At 43.7% G+C, this 16,682-nt stretch overlaps 1 protein-coding gene across 1 annotated transcript; it reads left to right on the forward strand.

Moving 5' to 3' along the window:
• Positions 1–132: 132 nt before the first annotated feature.
• cep295 (centrosomal protein 295) lies at positions 133–16,676 on the forward strand (the record flags this gene model as incomplete). The annotated part of the gene is made up of 29 exons (XM_083887034.1): positions 133–371; positions 1,641–1,841; positions 1,939–2,063; positions 2,157–2,250; positions 2,464–2,577; positions 2,660–2,800; positions 2,948–3,131; positions 3,262–3,441; positions 3,523–3,771; positions 3,857–3,954; positions 4,978–5,190; positions 5,522–5,598; positions 5,792–6,612; positions 6,724–6,879; positions 7,032–7,232; positions 7,332–7,517; positions 7,614–7,711; positions 8,260–8,353; positions 8,638–10,596; positions 11,213–11,364; positions 11,459–11,834; positions 12,020–12,199; positions 12,375–12,841; positions 12,935–13,084; positions 14,107–14,167; positions 14,455–14,703; positions 15,077–15,173; positions 16,444–16,543; positions 16,635–16,676. The coding sequence occupies exons 1-29, from the start codon at positions 273–275 to the stop codon at positions 16,674–16,676; spliced, it is 7,164 nt and encodes a 2,387-aa protein (XP_083743160.1). The 5' UTR covers positions 133–272.
• Positions 16,677–16,682: the final 6 nt, after the last annotated feature.

Below are 16,682 nucleotides of genomic sequence, written 5' to 3' on the forward strand. Positions count from 1 at the left end.
CGGCGGGCAGTTTAAACCACCGGATGTACGTATAGGATCGAACCGTTCAGGCGTCGTCGTGGAGGTTGCGATAAACAAAAGACTCTCGGGGTTCATTTATATTCTCTCGCCAACTTTATTCTCAGTTTTTACGATTTATCCGCATTTTATTTAGCGTTTTAAAAAGTCCCTCTTCGTATCTTTCAACGAACGAAGTGATGGCAGCGAAGCTAGCGGCTAACGGATCGGCTACGTGCTGCTGTTTGAGAAATGTTCGCCTGCTTATATAGAAAATGAAGAGAAAACTGTCCAGAATAAGACCGAGCCCCAACGAAGAGGCTCGGATATTAAAAGAAGAACATGAAAGAAGGAGAAAGCTGCGAATTCAACAGGTAACCAGCGTCGTTGCTAGCGGTGTGTTGCTAGTGGTGTGTTGCTAGTGTGCCTGTTTACTGCTTCACTTTGGTTTCTGTTGTGATTGATGACTTACACCGAGTATGCCTTCCACATCGGATTATTTATTTAATAATCAAACAGTTACTTGTGAAATGAAATGTTTTTATTTAGTTTCCGAATATGCTAGTACATGTGCGAACACACGTATAAGATAACAAAGGAAGTACAAGGAAATGGCAGACACATTCAAACGGTATGCAAGCAAAAAGTGCAAAACAAATAAAGTTGCATACTCGAAAAATAAATTAATCTTTATATATCCTTTTTAAATAGTTTCAAACATGGTTATTGCTTTATTTCCACTTCAAACCTGTTCCATTGTCTTACCCCACTCACCTTGCAGGTCGTGTGATCATTATACTAATGTAAAACATCTAAGAACTCTTTGATTAGTTTCACTACTAGAACATGTGTTTTACAGCATCACAGATAGTAGAATTAGTAAATAGTAAACATGCGTTTTAAACACCAGGAAATGTACTTAGTATATAGAAAATTGTAAAACCAGTATAAATAGAATTGTACAGTAACATTTTCAGCTCTTTTATCATCTTCTTTTTTTAAATTATAATAATACTTTTCCATCAGGCTGTAGAGGTGTAAATGCCGCCCTCCACAGTTTATCATTCTTAATCACATTTTGAAGTCCTTTATTCTTTTCATATTTGCTCTGCTTAATTTTGACAAATGTCTCTTCGGATTCAATGATCTTTTGCTCTTATTTGTTTTGACAACTGGTGCATTGATTTGCAGTTATCTTGTTTTCTCCCTGATTTTCCTGTTTTTATTTTGGTTTGCCTGTTAAAGCACGTTGTAAACCCATAATTAAATAACAATATGTGTGCAAAATACTTTATATTTATGAAACGTTTCTCTGTCTCACAACTTGTTGTTTTCTGTCAACTTAAAAAAAACATTCTGTTTTTGTATACATCTGGCATTCAGGAGCGAATATCAGTCTTTAATTATCTGATATGTATCATAATAATTGTTGCTATCAACTCATAATTTTTTTTTAACGTGATAATCTTTTGGCTGTATTTGCCCTTTGTCCATTTACAAATGTCCTATATGGTTTGTATTAATGTGTATTAATGAGTTACACCAGCTTTGATTAGGTCTTATAAAACTTTTGTTTTTTTGGGACATCTCAATGAAAAACACCCATCAGGAATGTGTTCAGACTATTTTGCTTTGATACACAGGTGCGGGAGCAGCAGCGGCATATTGCCCTGCAGATCCGGCAGGCGGTTGAGCAGCGACGACAATGTGAGCTGGAGCATCTGGGGGAGGAGCTGAGGTTGGACTGGGAGCAACAGCAGAGGGAGAAACTGGATAAGCTGCAGAGGTTCTACCACGAGAGCCTCCAGCTTGTTGGTCAGGGACACAGAGACGCAAAAGAAAATGTAAGATAACACTGGCCTAAGAACCAAAATGTGAACAAAACCATGTCACGATGCCTAAAGCACTGAATTTGTCTGCCCCTCCTGTTTTTTCAACCAGGAACCTGATTTGGCAGCAATAGCACAGAGGGAGGAGGTAAATCACGCCAAAGCAGAACAGCGTCATCAACAAGCCCTGAAGGAACTGAAATCACAGAGGCTTAAAGACAATGAGAGACAAAACAAGTGAGTAGCATCACAAAAGTTCAAGGATGTTCCCATGTTGGAAATGTCATAAAAAAGATGACATTCATGTCTGTTCCTTGTGTTTCTCTGCAGATCCGTCAGTGCCAGGAAGAAGGCACTACAGACAGAAAAGGAGAGATCGGCAAAAGTGGCCAGCCTCCCACCACCTCCCCCTAACCCCATTCAGGTGATTTCGCCTAATTAATGATTTCAGTGATAAATCTCGTGATTCAGGCATGAATCACTGAATTTTGACACCAAATAGTTCTCTCTTTTTGAACAGCAAATTGACATCTAATTTAGATGTTACTTTTTTATAAACTAAATTTGAGTTTCCCTGTTGTATGGTTCATGTTCTGGAGTGAGTCGAGGTAACCGTGTTGTTTTCGTGTTAAATCAGAACATCGATTTCAAGAAGCCACACGTGGTAAAGAAATCTGACGTGAGTGCCTTTGCTGCCACCCACTATCACATGCCAGAGAGCACAGTGGACAGAGAGGTGGACACACAGCAGGTATGCTTTCTGACTAATTTAATGGTGGTTGTTTTTTTGTCCTTGCCCATTAGTGTTGTCTGATGGAAAGATTTGTTTTCAGTGTAATGCACATGAGGAAGCTGACCTGGAGGTGAGGAGATTGCAGGACCTACAGAGGGAGGCAACGAGGAGGAGGCAGGAGCAGCTGGAGAAGGCTCGCCACAGAGGGAGGCAGGCTTTGAAGAGGGAACAGCTCGTTCAGGTGCATATTACCTGTGTTACTAACAATTTTAACATGTGTCTGATAGATGAATTGATCTGCTACTTTGCTACTTTTCTTCAATGCAGATTGTACCTAAAGATAAAGTGCAGCCATTTGAGCTTGATCTTTACTCGATGCCGTCTTTAGGACCGCGAACGCTTGCTTGTTGAACTGGAGCACATGCAGCAGACTGACATGCTGAGGAGAAGACAACAAGTGTCTCAGATGCCACCTCAGATCTTCCAGCCTCTCTTCATGAGACAGGAGGCAAGGGAAGACTTCCAGAGGGAGATGGAATTTGCCTTTGAGGACATGTACACCGGAGAGAGGAGTAAGGAGTCTCTTCAGTGGTGCCTTTTTTTGTTTTGTTCTGAATATGTTGTAGAAAACACGAGCCACAAATTAAATATGTGAAAGATATGTTTGTTTAAAACTATGCTAATAACATTGTCTGATCTCAGGAGTCAAAGGTGACCTGGTTGTACAGCTGGAACCCGAGCCCCTGCCAGCTCTGTCCACAGGCAGCCAAGACCAAGAACTGGATGTCACACTGGATGAAATCACCACACAGGGACCAGAAAACACTTCACACGATGCTGAGCAAAGGGCTGCCAGGACTGACCTGGACACATCTGCTCAAGGTGAAATGATGCACCAGAAACACACACACAAAAAATAATATTATAACAGCCTGATGGTCTAATCATTTTTTGTATTTTTAGTGGAACCCGCCAAACCTCCTCCAAGGCGGGCGCTGAGGAAGCTTTTGGATCGAATCAGGAGCCAGAAGAACCAGTATACTGAGCATAGCAGTCATGTTCCTGTAGCTGATTCACAGACTGTCATTAATGATCAGATCCCAGAGCGAGACACGTCCATCGAGACGGGCTCTCTGACAAACAGCCCTCCATCAAGTAATGGGAAAAAGAAACAGCCCTCCATCGAGCCCCCTGAGCCTCACTCAGCCAAAGGTCGATCAGTCAGTTTGCAAGATTAAAAAAAGTTAGTATGTTATGAGATTATAACCATTTTTTTCCTTACATTTAATCCAACCAGAGTCGGAGACCACTGAGACCTCATCTGGAGGTGACTCCATATTCTCTGACCAACTCAGAAACAGAATCCAAGAATTTGAAGAAGAGCAAAGGAAAAGGGTAATGCTGAATCCTGTTTCTATGATATAGAATGGTAATCATTATGTGGGCAGGGTCAGTATGTGCTGCCATTCATTTCTTGTTCTATTTAAACAAACTTTCTTGTTGTTTTGGCGCAAACTACACACATGTAGCTAAAGAATGTCTCTACTAATCAAGTTTTACAAACATTTAATTTGAAGTGATTTAAGGCACTTAAAAGGCTCACTGAATAGAATCTACATCAGCTTAAGTATACCCTTTCTTAAGTATGTGTTTGCCAATTTATCTCACCATTACACAATTTTTTTCCACCTGGCCACTAAAGATCGTAAAACCACTCACCTAAATCTGGACTGTGATTTAAAAATTGTGTTTTTCATTGTGTTTGAAATCATCATTATTTGACCTTACTGATGAAATCGGCAGGGGATCAGTAACTCCTGTTTGCTGTGATGTAAAAATGTGGGAGAGTGAGTGATTGACATAAACTTGGTTTTCCAGACTGTCTAATGGCAAAAACCAGCAATTCATAATATGTGTTTAAAAAAAAAAAAGAACAAATCTTACCAATCACTTTAATGATTGGTCACTTCGTGTGTTTTGTAATTGGCCAGAGAGTATTGATTCAGGTGATCGTCATTACTTAATTAGCGCAGCCTCTTTTAGTGCAGGAGTGTGCTGGACTGGGTGCTGCAGACCTTGGAATTGCAGGCCAACGCACTGAAGATTATTTGAAGTAAAATAATTCAAAAGCATAGTGGAATTGAGCAGATTTTTGGCTGCTTATGTTTTATCTACATCCAGCAGAAGAAGCAATGAGAGCCAGTCTGAGCTGGATGAGAATCCCTGTGGAGAAGATTGATCCTATGGAGATGATCAGGTTGACAAATCAATCTCATAAAGAGAACTTAAATGTTTTTTCTTGGCTTGCACCTGGAAATCAACCAATCTCTGCTGCAAACTGGCTTTATGATCACGCTTGTCTGAATGTTTGCAATTTGGCACAAGTCAGTCACTGTGTACATTATCTCTTTTTTCCAGGAGGAGGAGCTGGAGAGGGAGAAACAGCAGCAGGTGGTTTTACTCCAGGAACTGGAAAATCAGAAGGTCAAACTGGAACAGATGCTGCTTGAGGCTCAGCAGGAGAGGGAACACCTGAAGGCTGCTGCGAAACAGCAAGTGACTATTGACCAACCAGACGTGTCCGAGCAGCATCAGGACCTTCCCTCAGTCTGCCCAGGTCAAGCCCCTGAGGTCAGTTAAAGGTCCAATATGCAATACTTCAGCACCACTAATCTTATATGCACTACTATGTCAGACTAAAATAAAAGGCAATGTGACCGCTAAAGCCGGTTAGCTATCATGCCATCCTTTTTAGGTTTTCCCATTTGTAGAGATACATCATTGTAAAATACTGTGTTGTAAATGTGTAGGTGTTGAGGTATCATCACCCCCATCCCTTTTTTTGTAAATCCAAAGTTGTCCATCCAAAGCCAGATTTGTTGTTGTGCTGATACATCCTTTTAAAAATGACATTCAGTTTATGAAAATACTTCATATACTACTGCTCCTTTGCTTTCTACAGCTGCAGCCTCCTGCAGGCGAACACAACCACACCCACAGGTTGAGAGAATACCAACAACGTCTACTTGAACAAAACGGGTATGTTTTAAAGCCCGTGTCTTGTCCTTGTGAGTCACTTTCCCACTTGCTCATAAGAATTTGAATAATTCTGTTTTATGGGTGTTGAATATAGAAGCTGTTCTGCTGTAAATTGTGCAGAACAAAACTCTGAGACAAATCTGGTGGAGCGTAAATTTTAAATTTTAATTCTTATTCCCCCATTGAATTTTAGAATCCACCAGAAATCAGTGGAAGTGGCTCGCCGACGTTTGGAGGAATACCAGCGAGCACTGCGTATTCGTTACAACATGACCTCCACATCATCGTTGCCCGCTGTCCTACCTTCAGGCCTCACACACCAACCTCCACACAGATCTCAGTCCATGCATCTTCCAACCTCTCAGCTGCTCTCTACACCTACAATGTCATCACATGGCCAAAACCAACCACAAACCTTTATGGAAGTTCCAACAAAAGAGTCTGATGCACAGACTTCATCTCTACATCTTCCTGGCTCCAGTTTGATTGCTGGCTCCAAGCTGCAGCCTGACAAAATGGAATCTACCTCAAATAATTCAAGGAACCACAGACTAGAGCAGAGTGTCTGGTTGACTGACAACATAATGGAGAGAGTGACGCAGCACCTTCCAGAGAGAGTTCGACTCTGCTCGCCCACCACGCAGCCACAGCACAAACTGTCATCATCCACCATCTCACTCCAACGGCATCCTGACTCCACCCGAGCCATTAGCCAGAGTTCTCCGCCTACAGATCATGCAGCATTGGGTAAATCTGGGACTTTGTCACGCAGTGCTCTGCAGGCGGCATCCCTGAGCTCCAAAGACGATGACATGGAGAGACGGAGATTAGAGCTACAGGACGTCCAGAGGCGTGTGCTGGAGCAAAGGGAGGCGGTGGTGCAGGGGCAGAGACTACAGCAGGAGGAGAGGCAGAGACAGGAAGTGCAGCGAAGGAGACAGGAAGTGGAGATGGAGCAGATGAGGCAGCAGAAGGAGACTCTGCAAGCTCTCATTGATAATGACTCAAAGGTAAGTGAGGAAACCCTTGCTACTTTGATGTTTGCTACAGTTGAGTTTGAGGAACGCGTTTTCTGAAACATCTTTTCCGGTTCTGCTGTATTCTCTTACTCCCAGTCAACCGCAGTTGGAGCTGCTGAAGTGCAAGTTACAGAGAATATTGGACAGACTCGCCTCAGGTTACTTGCGTCCCTGCTAAAGGCGATAGAGGAGTCTAATGGAGGAACATTATCACACTTGGAAAACCCTCAAGAGGAGGATCGCTCGACCGTTAATACGACTGGTAACTGACATATTAGATTTAATTTCACTAACAAATTTTGACCATCATTTTGGGGATGGATTAATGGCTACCTGGTCACCATCCAAACTCAATTTCTGAACTTTTAATGCTTAAGATGAATGAAGAAGAATGTTTAATTTTCCATCCTAAAGATCCCATCACACAAACGAGTGCTCCTGCTGGACCTGCCCCAGCGTCGGTCCTCCCTCCAGGACTCTTTCTTCCTCCTGCTCGAGCAGCGAAGCCTCCAGTGACCCGCGTCAGGCTGGGAACCATGACAACAGGGACTGATCAGCACGAGCTCAGTGCTATTCCAGAGGTAGAGACGCCACTAAACATCAGCCAAGTCACAGGTCAGCCCCGGAGAAAATAACAGACTGTTTATTACATGGTCAATCTTCATCTGTCAGTTAATGCAGAGGAATAAGGGTTTGTAAAATTTGTATTACCAGGCCTGGGGGATAGTATGAATGTCGCCTGGGAGCTGCAGCAGCAATCAGATTTATCTGTATCCAGTGTGAGCCACACTGCTGAGAGAACACCAAGCTCTGGATCAAGCTCAAGTAGATCCAGCCATTGGGTCTGGAGAGAAAGAGTGCTGACCGGAGCCTGGACCTCTCCAGAATATTCAGAGTCTGGTATGGAGAGAAGAATAAGAGAAATTGATAGTAATTGCAAAGGAGACTTTGGTATTGGCTGAATAGTTAAAACAATGTTTTTTTTTTTTTTTTCAGATTCATTCCAGAGAAAAACCTCACATTTTTCCTCTGACTCTGGGAGAGGAGCTGACCACCGTGGTCCTGCACTCACAAGCTACAGATCACCCACAGAGGTAACTATGGCTACTTTGGTTAATGTGTCGTGAAAGAGGGCTGCTACTTTTTATATTTCAACAGCTGATTATACTCTTTTAATTGTTGGTTAAAATAATTATTGCAGCCCTTGTCATCATTAAATTCTAGCAATTTTCTCTACACACAAATGCAGTTGTAAGAAGTTCACTTTATGTTTGAGGTTCTCTGAATTCCCTCTGAGATTCACAAGTTGTGGGTCGATGATGAGAATTGGCCAAATCTGAGCGCTGGGAATCTTCCTCAGTCTGTGATTATGCTTGAGAAGCTTTCTGTTTTGTGCGTCTATATGTTGAGTGTGTATGTGTGTGTGTGCATCTTCTATGTTGTGAATGCCATGTCCTTGTGCGTGTGTCTTCTTTCCGAGCGATGATGTGAAATTGTTTTTCCTGAAGTGTATTTTAATCAAAATACATTTCATGTGGGTTCCTACACTTGAACTGAGCTCAGTGAATCTGTACAAAGTCCTTATTTTATTAAAAAAAGAAATGTGTGTAAGGTCAGAATAAAACGTGAGCGTGTGTGTCAGTCTCGTCATAGGTGCCGTGATTCCGACCTCTCGTCCACCACCATCTCCACTGGCAGCTACGTCACAACTGATCTTGAGCAGAACACGAACACTGGTGAGGCAGACGGTACTTTTGTTAAAGATTTTTAGCATATAATCTGAATCTGTAGAATAAAAGGAAATTAGCCGAGTCACCTCATCATGTTTTGACTTGCTCTATATTAGTAGTAGAAGTAATTATTCTGATCACGTGAGCCCTGTTATATGCCTTAGACCTGCAGACAGTTGAGTGAAGGAGATGCAAGTGGTTTATGCCACGAGCTAGAAAAAAATTCCCATGATCATGCAAATTTTGTTCTCTGCTTTATTTCCTAAATCTGCTTTTTTTTCCCCCCTCAGATAAACCACCACCTCTCAGACCTTGTGAGGAACAAAGTCCAAGAGCACCTTGTCCTGGTTCCATCATTGGGGTTGCTGCAGGTCATCACAGTTTCTTAGTTGAGGGAACATCAGCAGCAGGCCGTCTTGGTTCCTCAGTTCAGGGAACATCAGCTGCAGGTCGTCTTAGTTCCTCAGTTCAGGGAACATCAGCTGCAGGTCGTCTTAGTTCCTTTATTGAGAGCATGTCAGCTGCTGGTCATCTTGGTTCCCTAGCTGAGGGAACGTCACCTGCAGGCCTTCCTGGTTCCTTAGTTGAGAGAACGTCAGCTTCAGGTCGCCCTGGATCCTTGGTTGAGAGAACATCAGTGGCAGGTCGTCTTGGTTCCTTTATTGAGAGCATGTCAGCAGAAGGTCGTCTTGGTTCCTCAGTTAAGGGAACGTCGGCTGCAGGTCGTCTTGGTTCCTTTATTGAGAGCATGTCAGCAGCAGGTCGTCTTGGTTCCTCAGTTGAGGGAACGTTGGATGCAGGTCGTCTTGGTTCCTTTATTGAGAGCATGTCAGCAGCAGGTCGTCTTGGTTCCTCAGTTGAGGGAACGTTGGATGCAGGTCGTCTTGGTTCCTTTATTGAGAGCATGTCAGCAGCAGGTCGTCTTGGTTCTTTAGTTGAGGGAACATCAGCTGCAGGAAGTCCTGGTTCCTTTATTGAGAGCATGTCAGCTGCAGGTTGTCCTGGTTCCCTAGCTGAGGGAACGTCACCTGCAGGCCTTCCTGGTTCCTTAGTTGAGAGAATGTCAGCTTCAGGTCGTCCTGGTTCCTTGGTTGAGAGAACATCGGCTGCAGGTCGTCCCGGTTCCTTAGTTGAGGGAACGTCAGCTGCAGGTCGTCTTGGTTCCTCAGTTGAGGGAACGTTGGCTGCAGGTCGTCTTGGTTCCTTTATTGAGAGCATGTCAGCTGCAGGTCGTCTTGGTTCTTTAGTTGAGGGAACATCAGCTGCAGGAAGTCCTGGTTCCTTTATTGAGAGCATGTCAGCTGCAGGTCGTCCCGGTTCTCTAGTTGAGGGAACATCAGCTGCAGGTCTTCCTGGTTCCTTACTTGAGGGAACATCAGTCACCAGTCGTCTTGGTTCTTTAGTTGAGAGCATACCAGCTGCAGATCTTCCTGGTTCCTTAGTTGAGGGAACATCAGCTGCAGGTCATCCCGGTTCCCTGGTTGAGTGTATGTCAGCTGCAGGTCATCCTGGTTCCCCAGTTGAGGGATCGTCCGCTGCAGGTCATCGCAGTTCCTTAGATGAGGAAATGCCAGCTGCAGGTCGTCCTGGTTCCTTTATTGAGACCACATCAGTTGCAGGTCGTCCCAGTTCCTTAGTTGAGGGAACATCAGTGGCAGGTCGTCCTGGTTCCTTTATTGAGAGCATGTCAGTTGCAGGTCGTCCTGGTTCCCCTGTTGCAGGTCATCCTGGTTCCTTTATTGAGAGCATGTCAGTTGCAGGTCGTCCTGGTTCCTTTATTGAGAGCATGTCAGTTGCAGGTCGTCCTGGTTCCTTTATTGAGAGCATGTCAACTGCAGGTCTTCCTGGTTCCCCTGTTGCAGGTCGTCCCAGTTCCTTTATTGAGAGCATGTCAGCTGCAGGTCGTCTTGGTTCTTTAGCTGAGGGAACGTCACCTGCAGACCTTCCTGGTTCCTTACTTGAGGGAACGTCAGTTGCAGGTCGTCCTGGTTCCTTTATTGAGAGCATGCCAGCTGCAGGTCTTCCTGGTTCCCCTGTTGAGGGATCGTCCGCTTTAGGTCGTCCTGGTTCCTTAGTTGAGGTAACGTCAGCTGCAGGTTGTTCTGGTTCTTTAGTCGAGGACCCATCTGTTGCTGTTCATCCTGAGGCAGTTGTAGAATCGCTGTTTAATGACAGCAGCATCCAGCGCATCATAGACAGATACACCAGGGAGCTGGACGTCTCCCTCAGCATTGCTGGAAAAACCACCGGTACACCACATATAATGAAGCATTCTCCTCAGTAATTTTGATTATGGCCTAAGACAGGGGTGTCAAACTCAAATACAGAGTGGGCCAAAATTTAAAACTGAACAAAGCCGCGGGCCAAGGTTGAACAAATTAACCTTTTAATAGGGACCCAAACAAGTTTTGCATTGAATATTGAACAAGCAAGGCTTATATAACTTTATAGTGACATGCAAAATCGAGTTTCAAATAATAATAATAATAATTAAAAAATATCAATGTCATATCAAATAAAACTAAATAAAAAATTGAATGCCTCTTTTCTATTTGCAGCCTTCTGAGGTAAATATCAACATTAACTTTTTCCACAAGCTAATAAATTTGAAAATACCGCTATTCTGACCATCAAAGTCGCCAAATCAGTTAAATTCAGTGCGATTGCCGCTGTATAAAACGGCGGGCCAGCTCTAATGTTAATTTGATATTGCCTCAAGGGCCAAATGAAATTACAGAGTTTGACACCCATGGCCTAAGATAAAATGTCACAGATGTGTGGCCATGTTCACGTTTATGTTCACGTTTCAAATATTTGATACGCTTCGACTCCACCGTGTTAATTCAGTGCGTTTTCTCTCTTCAGACAGTGAAGGCTCATCTGTGGAGGAGGCTGGATCTTCTCTCTCACAGTTGTCTTTGGTTCGAGGCTCAGAGAGGCACGTCGAGGACAAAGGAGCTCAAGGTCCTCAAACTCCTCATTTGCATGCAGCAGGAACACGGACACAAAGCAGCCTGGTCAGTGACCCTCAAACCACTTTATTTATAATATTAGTAATAATAATAATATTAATACGAGACCAACATTCAGTTATTTTTATCTCTCCCGCAGCAAAGTGACACTACAGCCGATCTGCTCCTTGCGCAGCTGTCACAGGCTGAGGACTCCTTCAGGCCTCTGATTGGTCAGCTGGCTGATCAGTCCTCCTGTCTCGCCGTTGACTCAGCCATGGAGCAATTGGTCGGTCAACCGTCAGCTCACTCGTCCATGATAGGTCAGCTTTCTAGTGCGCCGGGACGAGGCGGGTGGGACTCCACGCTGAGCAGGATAATGAGTCGACTGTCCCATCAGTGGAGTCATTCAGGTCAGCTAATGGGTCCACGGGTGGAGGAGCCGTCAACCTCATGGTTGGATGAAGGTCAGGAGGAAAGCCGGATGAGGCCGCTGGTTGCAGAGCTGGACACTGACCATCACAGTGGGGTCTCAGGTAACAAACACCTGCAGTAAGATTCAAAGACGTGGTGCAGGTGAAGTTTGTGTTTGCTTGGTCAATTACACACTCTCCTGAACCATTAGTTCTGATTTAATTAATTGACACAAACTTACCTTGATACATTTTCTCCCAGTGAAAAAAAAAAAACAGGTTTTGGTTTTATTGTCTTCTGTTTGTAGGAGAATTTACCCGCTTGAATCTTGGCGTCTCAGCTGAGGACAGTTCGCCGTTGTATCCAGCGCTGCCCTCTGAGGCTTCATCTCACAGTGCCACGGCCCCAGGTGTGAGTCGACATTCACAGGAGCAGATACCTCAGAGTCAAACCAGTCCTGTTCATCTGGAGCCTGAGAACACAGAAGGTGAGGTTACAATGAAAAAAATCATGGAAACACAATGAATACCTGTAATTTAGGTTCAGTATGTGTCTACTGTATAGGTTGTGGTAGTAGTATCTTTTAGAAAACACTAGTAAAATCTAGTAAATTAATATTAAATTGGACTTTTTGACTTATGTTGATTTTTTTTTTTTTTCAGTGTCAGTTTTTCCCGACTCTGACTCATTCTACCCATTGTTGGCCGAGGTCACCCACAACGAAATGGCCGACTCCCTCGCGACCTTTCACCTGCTGGAACACAACGTGCCTGACTCACCTGGAGGAGAGGCGGCCGGTGAGGGAAGCAGCGAGTCCGACACCCGCACTCATCCGTCTGTGGAGTCTGTACCGTCACCCGAACACCTGCGAGCAGAGAAAGCCGGTCTTCACGGCTGCTGCCAGTACCAGCCTGATGAGTCCCTCCTCTCTTTAGAGGACAGTGTGAGGACGGAGGTGGAGAAAACTGCTCTGAATCTGTCAAACTTAACAATGTGTGACGACGATGCACCTGATCTGGACGGAAGGAGTCGTGTCTCTGAAAATCCTCAAGATTCACACGCCTACAGTGAGAACATGACGACTGAGCAGTGTTCAGACCTGAGCGTTCCTCTGTCAGATGAGATATCGGTAAGACTACGCTTTCATTTTCTCCTTGAAATGTATTTTTTTTAGTTGTTTCAAACCTCCTTATCTAATCTTCCATCTTTCTCTGGATGTCAGGAAGCGCCCAGTGAGAAAGGGATCCTGGAGCAGTCTGAGGTAACGTTGTTGAGCCTGACAGACACCACACTGCAGGACCAGGAGACGACCATCGCTGAGGAAGACGATGATCCAGATGATCCAGAAGGACAGAGCTGCCGTGAGAATGAGGTACTTTTCTACTATAATATATCAGGGCTGTGACTGAAACGATATTAATGGGGATTTTTGCTGTTTTAAGTGAGTCACACACACAATACAGCCATTAACAGCTTCCGCACATAGACTAGAGGAGCTGATTTATGTCAAGACAGAGTGAGACAACTGCTACTATTTGCTAGTTACATGAAACGGCTGATGATGATTGAAATACGACTCTAAACCATGTGCCCTCGGAAAGTTTGAAGTGAATTCTGCTGATTGGTTCATCAGGGGATAAACTCTTCCTGTGCTGCCACTGTATACACACAAATGCTCCCTCGGTCTGGTCTGTTTACAGGTGGACACAACATATGAATGTTTACAAAGAACCAAACAGAAAGTTGCACACTGCAGCTTTAAAGGGACACTGTGTAGTATTTATGGGTTTATATTACCCAAAATCCACTTTTGTATATATATTATGTGCTCCTGCATTGTCTAGTCGCTGTATAATATTCGTTGTTTCATTTTCGTAGTGTTTCAAAAAGTCATGTAAAATAACATGGTCGCGGGCCGCGGTTGCATAGCCACTGTTAGCAGAGAGACGCCATGTTTCTACCGGAGCCTGTAAGGACAAACGCGAGAGAACAAATCAAGCGTCTCTTTACTTGTAGCAGAAGTCCCGCCTCCTCTCTCTCCGCTTCGTCTGCTACGGCTGCGGTAGCTCCGCCCTCTCCCTCGCCTCACGAACCTCATCTGCTGACACGGAGAAAGACGACGAGGACGACATTTGACCAGCTGAGGACACCGTAGCGCTCAGGGAAGGGAGGGGGTGAGCAGAGCAGCAGGTCTTTGTTGTAAATTTCAGCCTCTCCTCTAGATGTCACTATAAACTACTTACTTCCCCTTTAAGTCATTCAGTGAAATTATATTGAACCTCGTACTTTTATTTTGTTATTGCGTTTGGTGTAAAAAAAAAAGGGATTGTAAAACATCACAGTAGAGACACTAACAGGTTGTTGATATCTGGACATTAACTGTGTCTCCTGTAGGGGGCAGAGTCCATGTTGGCACCAGAGGAGAGTCTGGAAGATGAGGACCAAATTCACCCAGGTGAATATTTACATGAATGACGACACCATTTTAACTGTGGTCTAGCCTGACTCGCCTCAGAGTTGAGACTTAACTGTAAAGTTTGGGTGTTCACATGACCTTTGACCACCCAAACTTAAAGTCATAACATGTTTGAGTCTGGGGGAAAAAAACTGTATAGACTGAGATTACTTTGGTCAGTAAAGGCAAGTGACCACTGGGTGGGTGGAAAAACTGAAGAAAATACAATTGAAATCAGAACTCATTACACTGTACATTAGTGTAAATTCATTCCTCTGTCCTTTTAGTGACTTTCCTGGAGTTTGAGTGGGATCAGAGCAGAAGTCTGCAGCAGGCCAACCAGCAGAAGTGCAGAGCTCTGCTGCAGAGATCGTCCCGCAGGCTGCAGGACATCAAAGCAAAGCGGACTCTGGTCAAGAATCTGCTCCAGGCTCCGTCTGAAGCCAGAGAGGAAGCTGAATCTGTCGCCTGTGAGGAGACGATTGAACCAGAAGCTCAACAGAAGACGAATGAGAGAACAAAGGAGGAACGAACAGGTCTGTTCACTTCGGTTCTGATGTAAATGAATGTTGGTGGAGAATGAAATCCAGGTGTTGAGACAAAGATACATTTCAGTCAGTCACTTTAAAGCTTAGCTTAGAAAAACACTGAGGACATTTTTTAAGACTGTTTTGTGTGACACCTTAAATAATAATTTAAATAAATTAAAATGCCCCTCATGGCTCATCTGCTGCAGCCGGCACATACACGATCAATGTTGTAGTGGAAACAGTTACATATCTGACATGGGGCAGAGTTTTATTTACCTTCTGAATAAAAGCCTTAAAGCAAAGTCAAAACTTGTTCTGCTCTACAATCATTTAACTGTTTTTTAATTAAACAAACTTGTTTTTCCTTTTCCTTTTTCAGTGAGAGAGTCCAGGCTGAAAAAGACAGATGGAGTGAAGATGTGCGCACCAGAGCAGAGGAAACGCCAGGTTTCTGAGATGTATCAGAGAACTCAGAGGTAACGTAAGACAAAATAAAACTGATTCATCTGGCTGATATTTTTGTATTAATCAGTCAATCGGCCCAATTCTAGTGTTTAATTCATACATTATTGTTTCAAATACTGTATATAATTGCACTGAAGACATAATATTGGAGACTCATAGTTAGGGAAGCACCGATTAATCGGCCAGTGATCGGAACCGGCCGATTTTCACGTGATCGGCCGAAATCGGTGACCGGCCGATCAGACAGAATATTCCGATTTTAATAAGCCGATCAAATGCACCCGCATCGCGCAGCATCAGCAACACACGTGCACGCGGCTACACGCACATGTAGTAGAGTGTAGAGCTGGGCGGTATACCGGTTCACACTGAATACGTTTTTTTTCCCGTTATGATATGAATTTTTAATATACGGCCGTACCTGTGTATTTGATTACACAACATCCGCGCGGCCGCGCCGCTGCCGTCTGCTTTGCGAGTGAGCGCGCGCTCTGCATGTAAACGTTTCATTCATGTTTATATATTTGTTTCAATCACTGAACGAAGCCTGTCATATTTAAGACAAGAGTCAGGACCTTAAATCACTTGCACAAAACTTTTGTCTGTTTGTCATTTAAACCTGTGTGCGCAGAGAGTGCGAGGCATTGTTGGAGAGAGAGTGAGGTCATTTACTTATTTGTGTGTAGTACTATGTTGTGAAATAGGTTTAAACTTAAATAAACTACACATACAGGTAGTGATTGGTTTTTGTATTTTTAGTTGGATATTAGATGTGAACAACATGGTTCCATAACACTGCACTTTTAAGATGTGTGTGAATATTCCACAGCATTATTTAGTTCTATTTTATAGTGGTAATCTGTTTTATAGTGATTCGTTTTGTATTTTTAGTTGGATATTGGATGTGAACTGATTGTATTTCTATGTTAAAATGTTCTATTAAGGAGAAAAGATGCAAAAATATATATCTTTCTGTATGCTGAAAAGTTGTTTAAAAAATTGAAATCGGTATCGGCTAAAATCGGTATCGGCAGGTCATACTTCTTGAAAAATCGGTAATCGGAATCGGCCCCAAAAATGGCAATCGGTGCATCCCTACTCATAGTGTAGGTCATTAACTAAGTATCCTTGTCCTTCATCTGCTTTGTCCTGAATTTGAATGGACTCTTCCTTCAGCCACACCCACCAGTTCTGTCTGGTTTTGTAGTTGCTCTGTAATCCCACAGACGGTCCATGAACAGAAACCTTGCAGGAGGTAAATAAACATTTGTGTTTGTACAGACTGTACGGGCAGCTGGAGGAGGTGAAGCAGCAGAAGACCCTCAGGAGCAGACAGGAAGCGTACGCCCAAAACAGACTGAAGGCCCAGGAGTTCCACAAGGTAAAGATTCACAACAAGACTGTAACCACGACGACTGTAGCTCTGCAGATGTGATACAGGAATCTGTTTCTTCTTTTCTGTCTCTTCACAGAAAACCTTACAGAAACTTCGTGCCAAGCAGACACAGCAGTGATGTTTT

Source organism: Microchirus variegatus (genome assembly GCF_963457635.1).
Source record: "Microchirus variegatus genome assembly, chromosome: 3".
NCBI lineage: Eukaryota > Metazoa > Chordata > Actinopteri > Pleuronectiformes > Soleidae > Microchirus > Microchirus variegatus.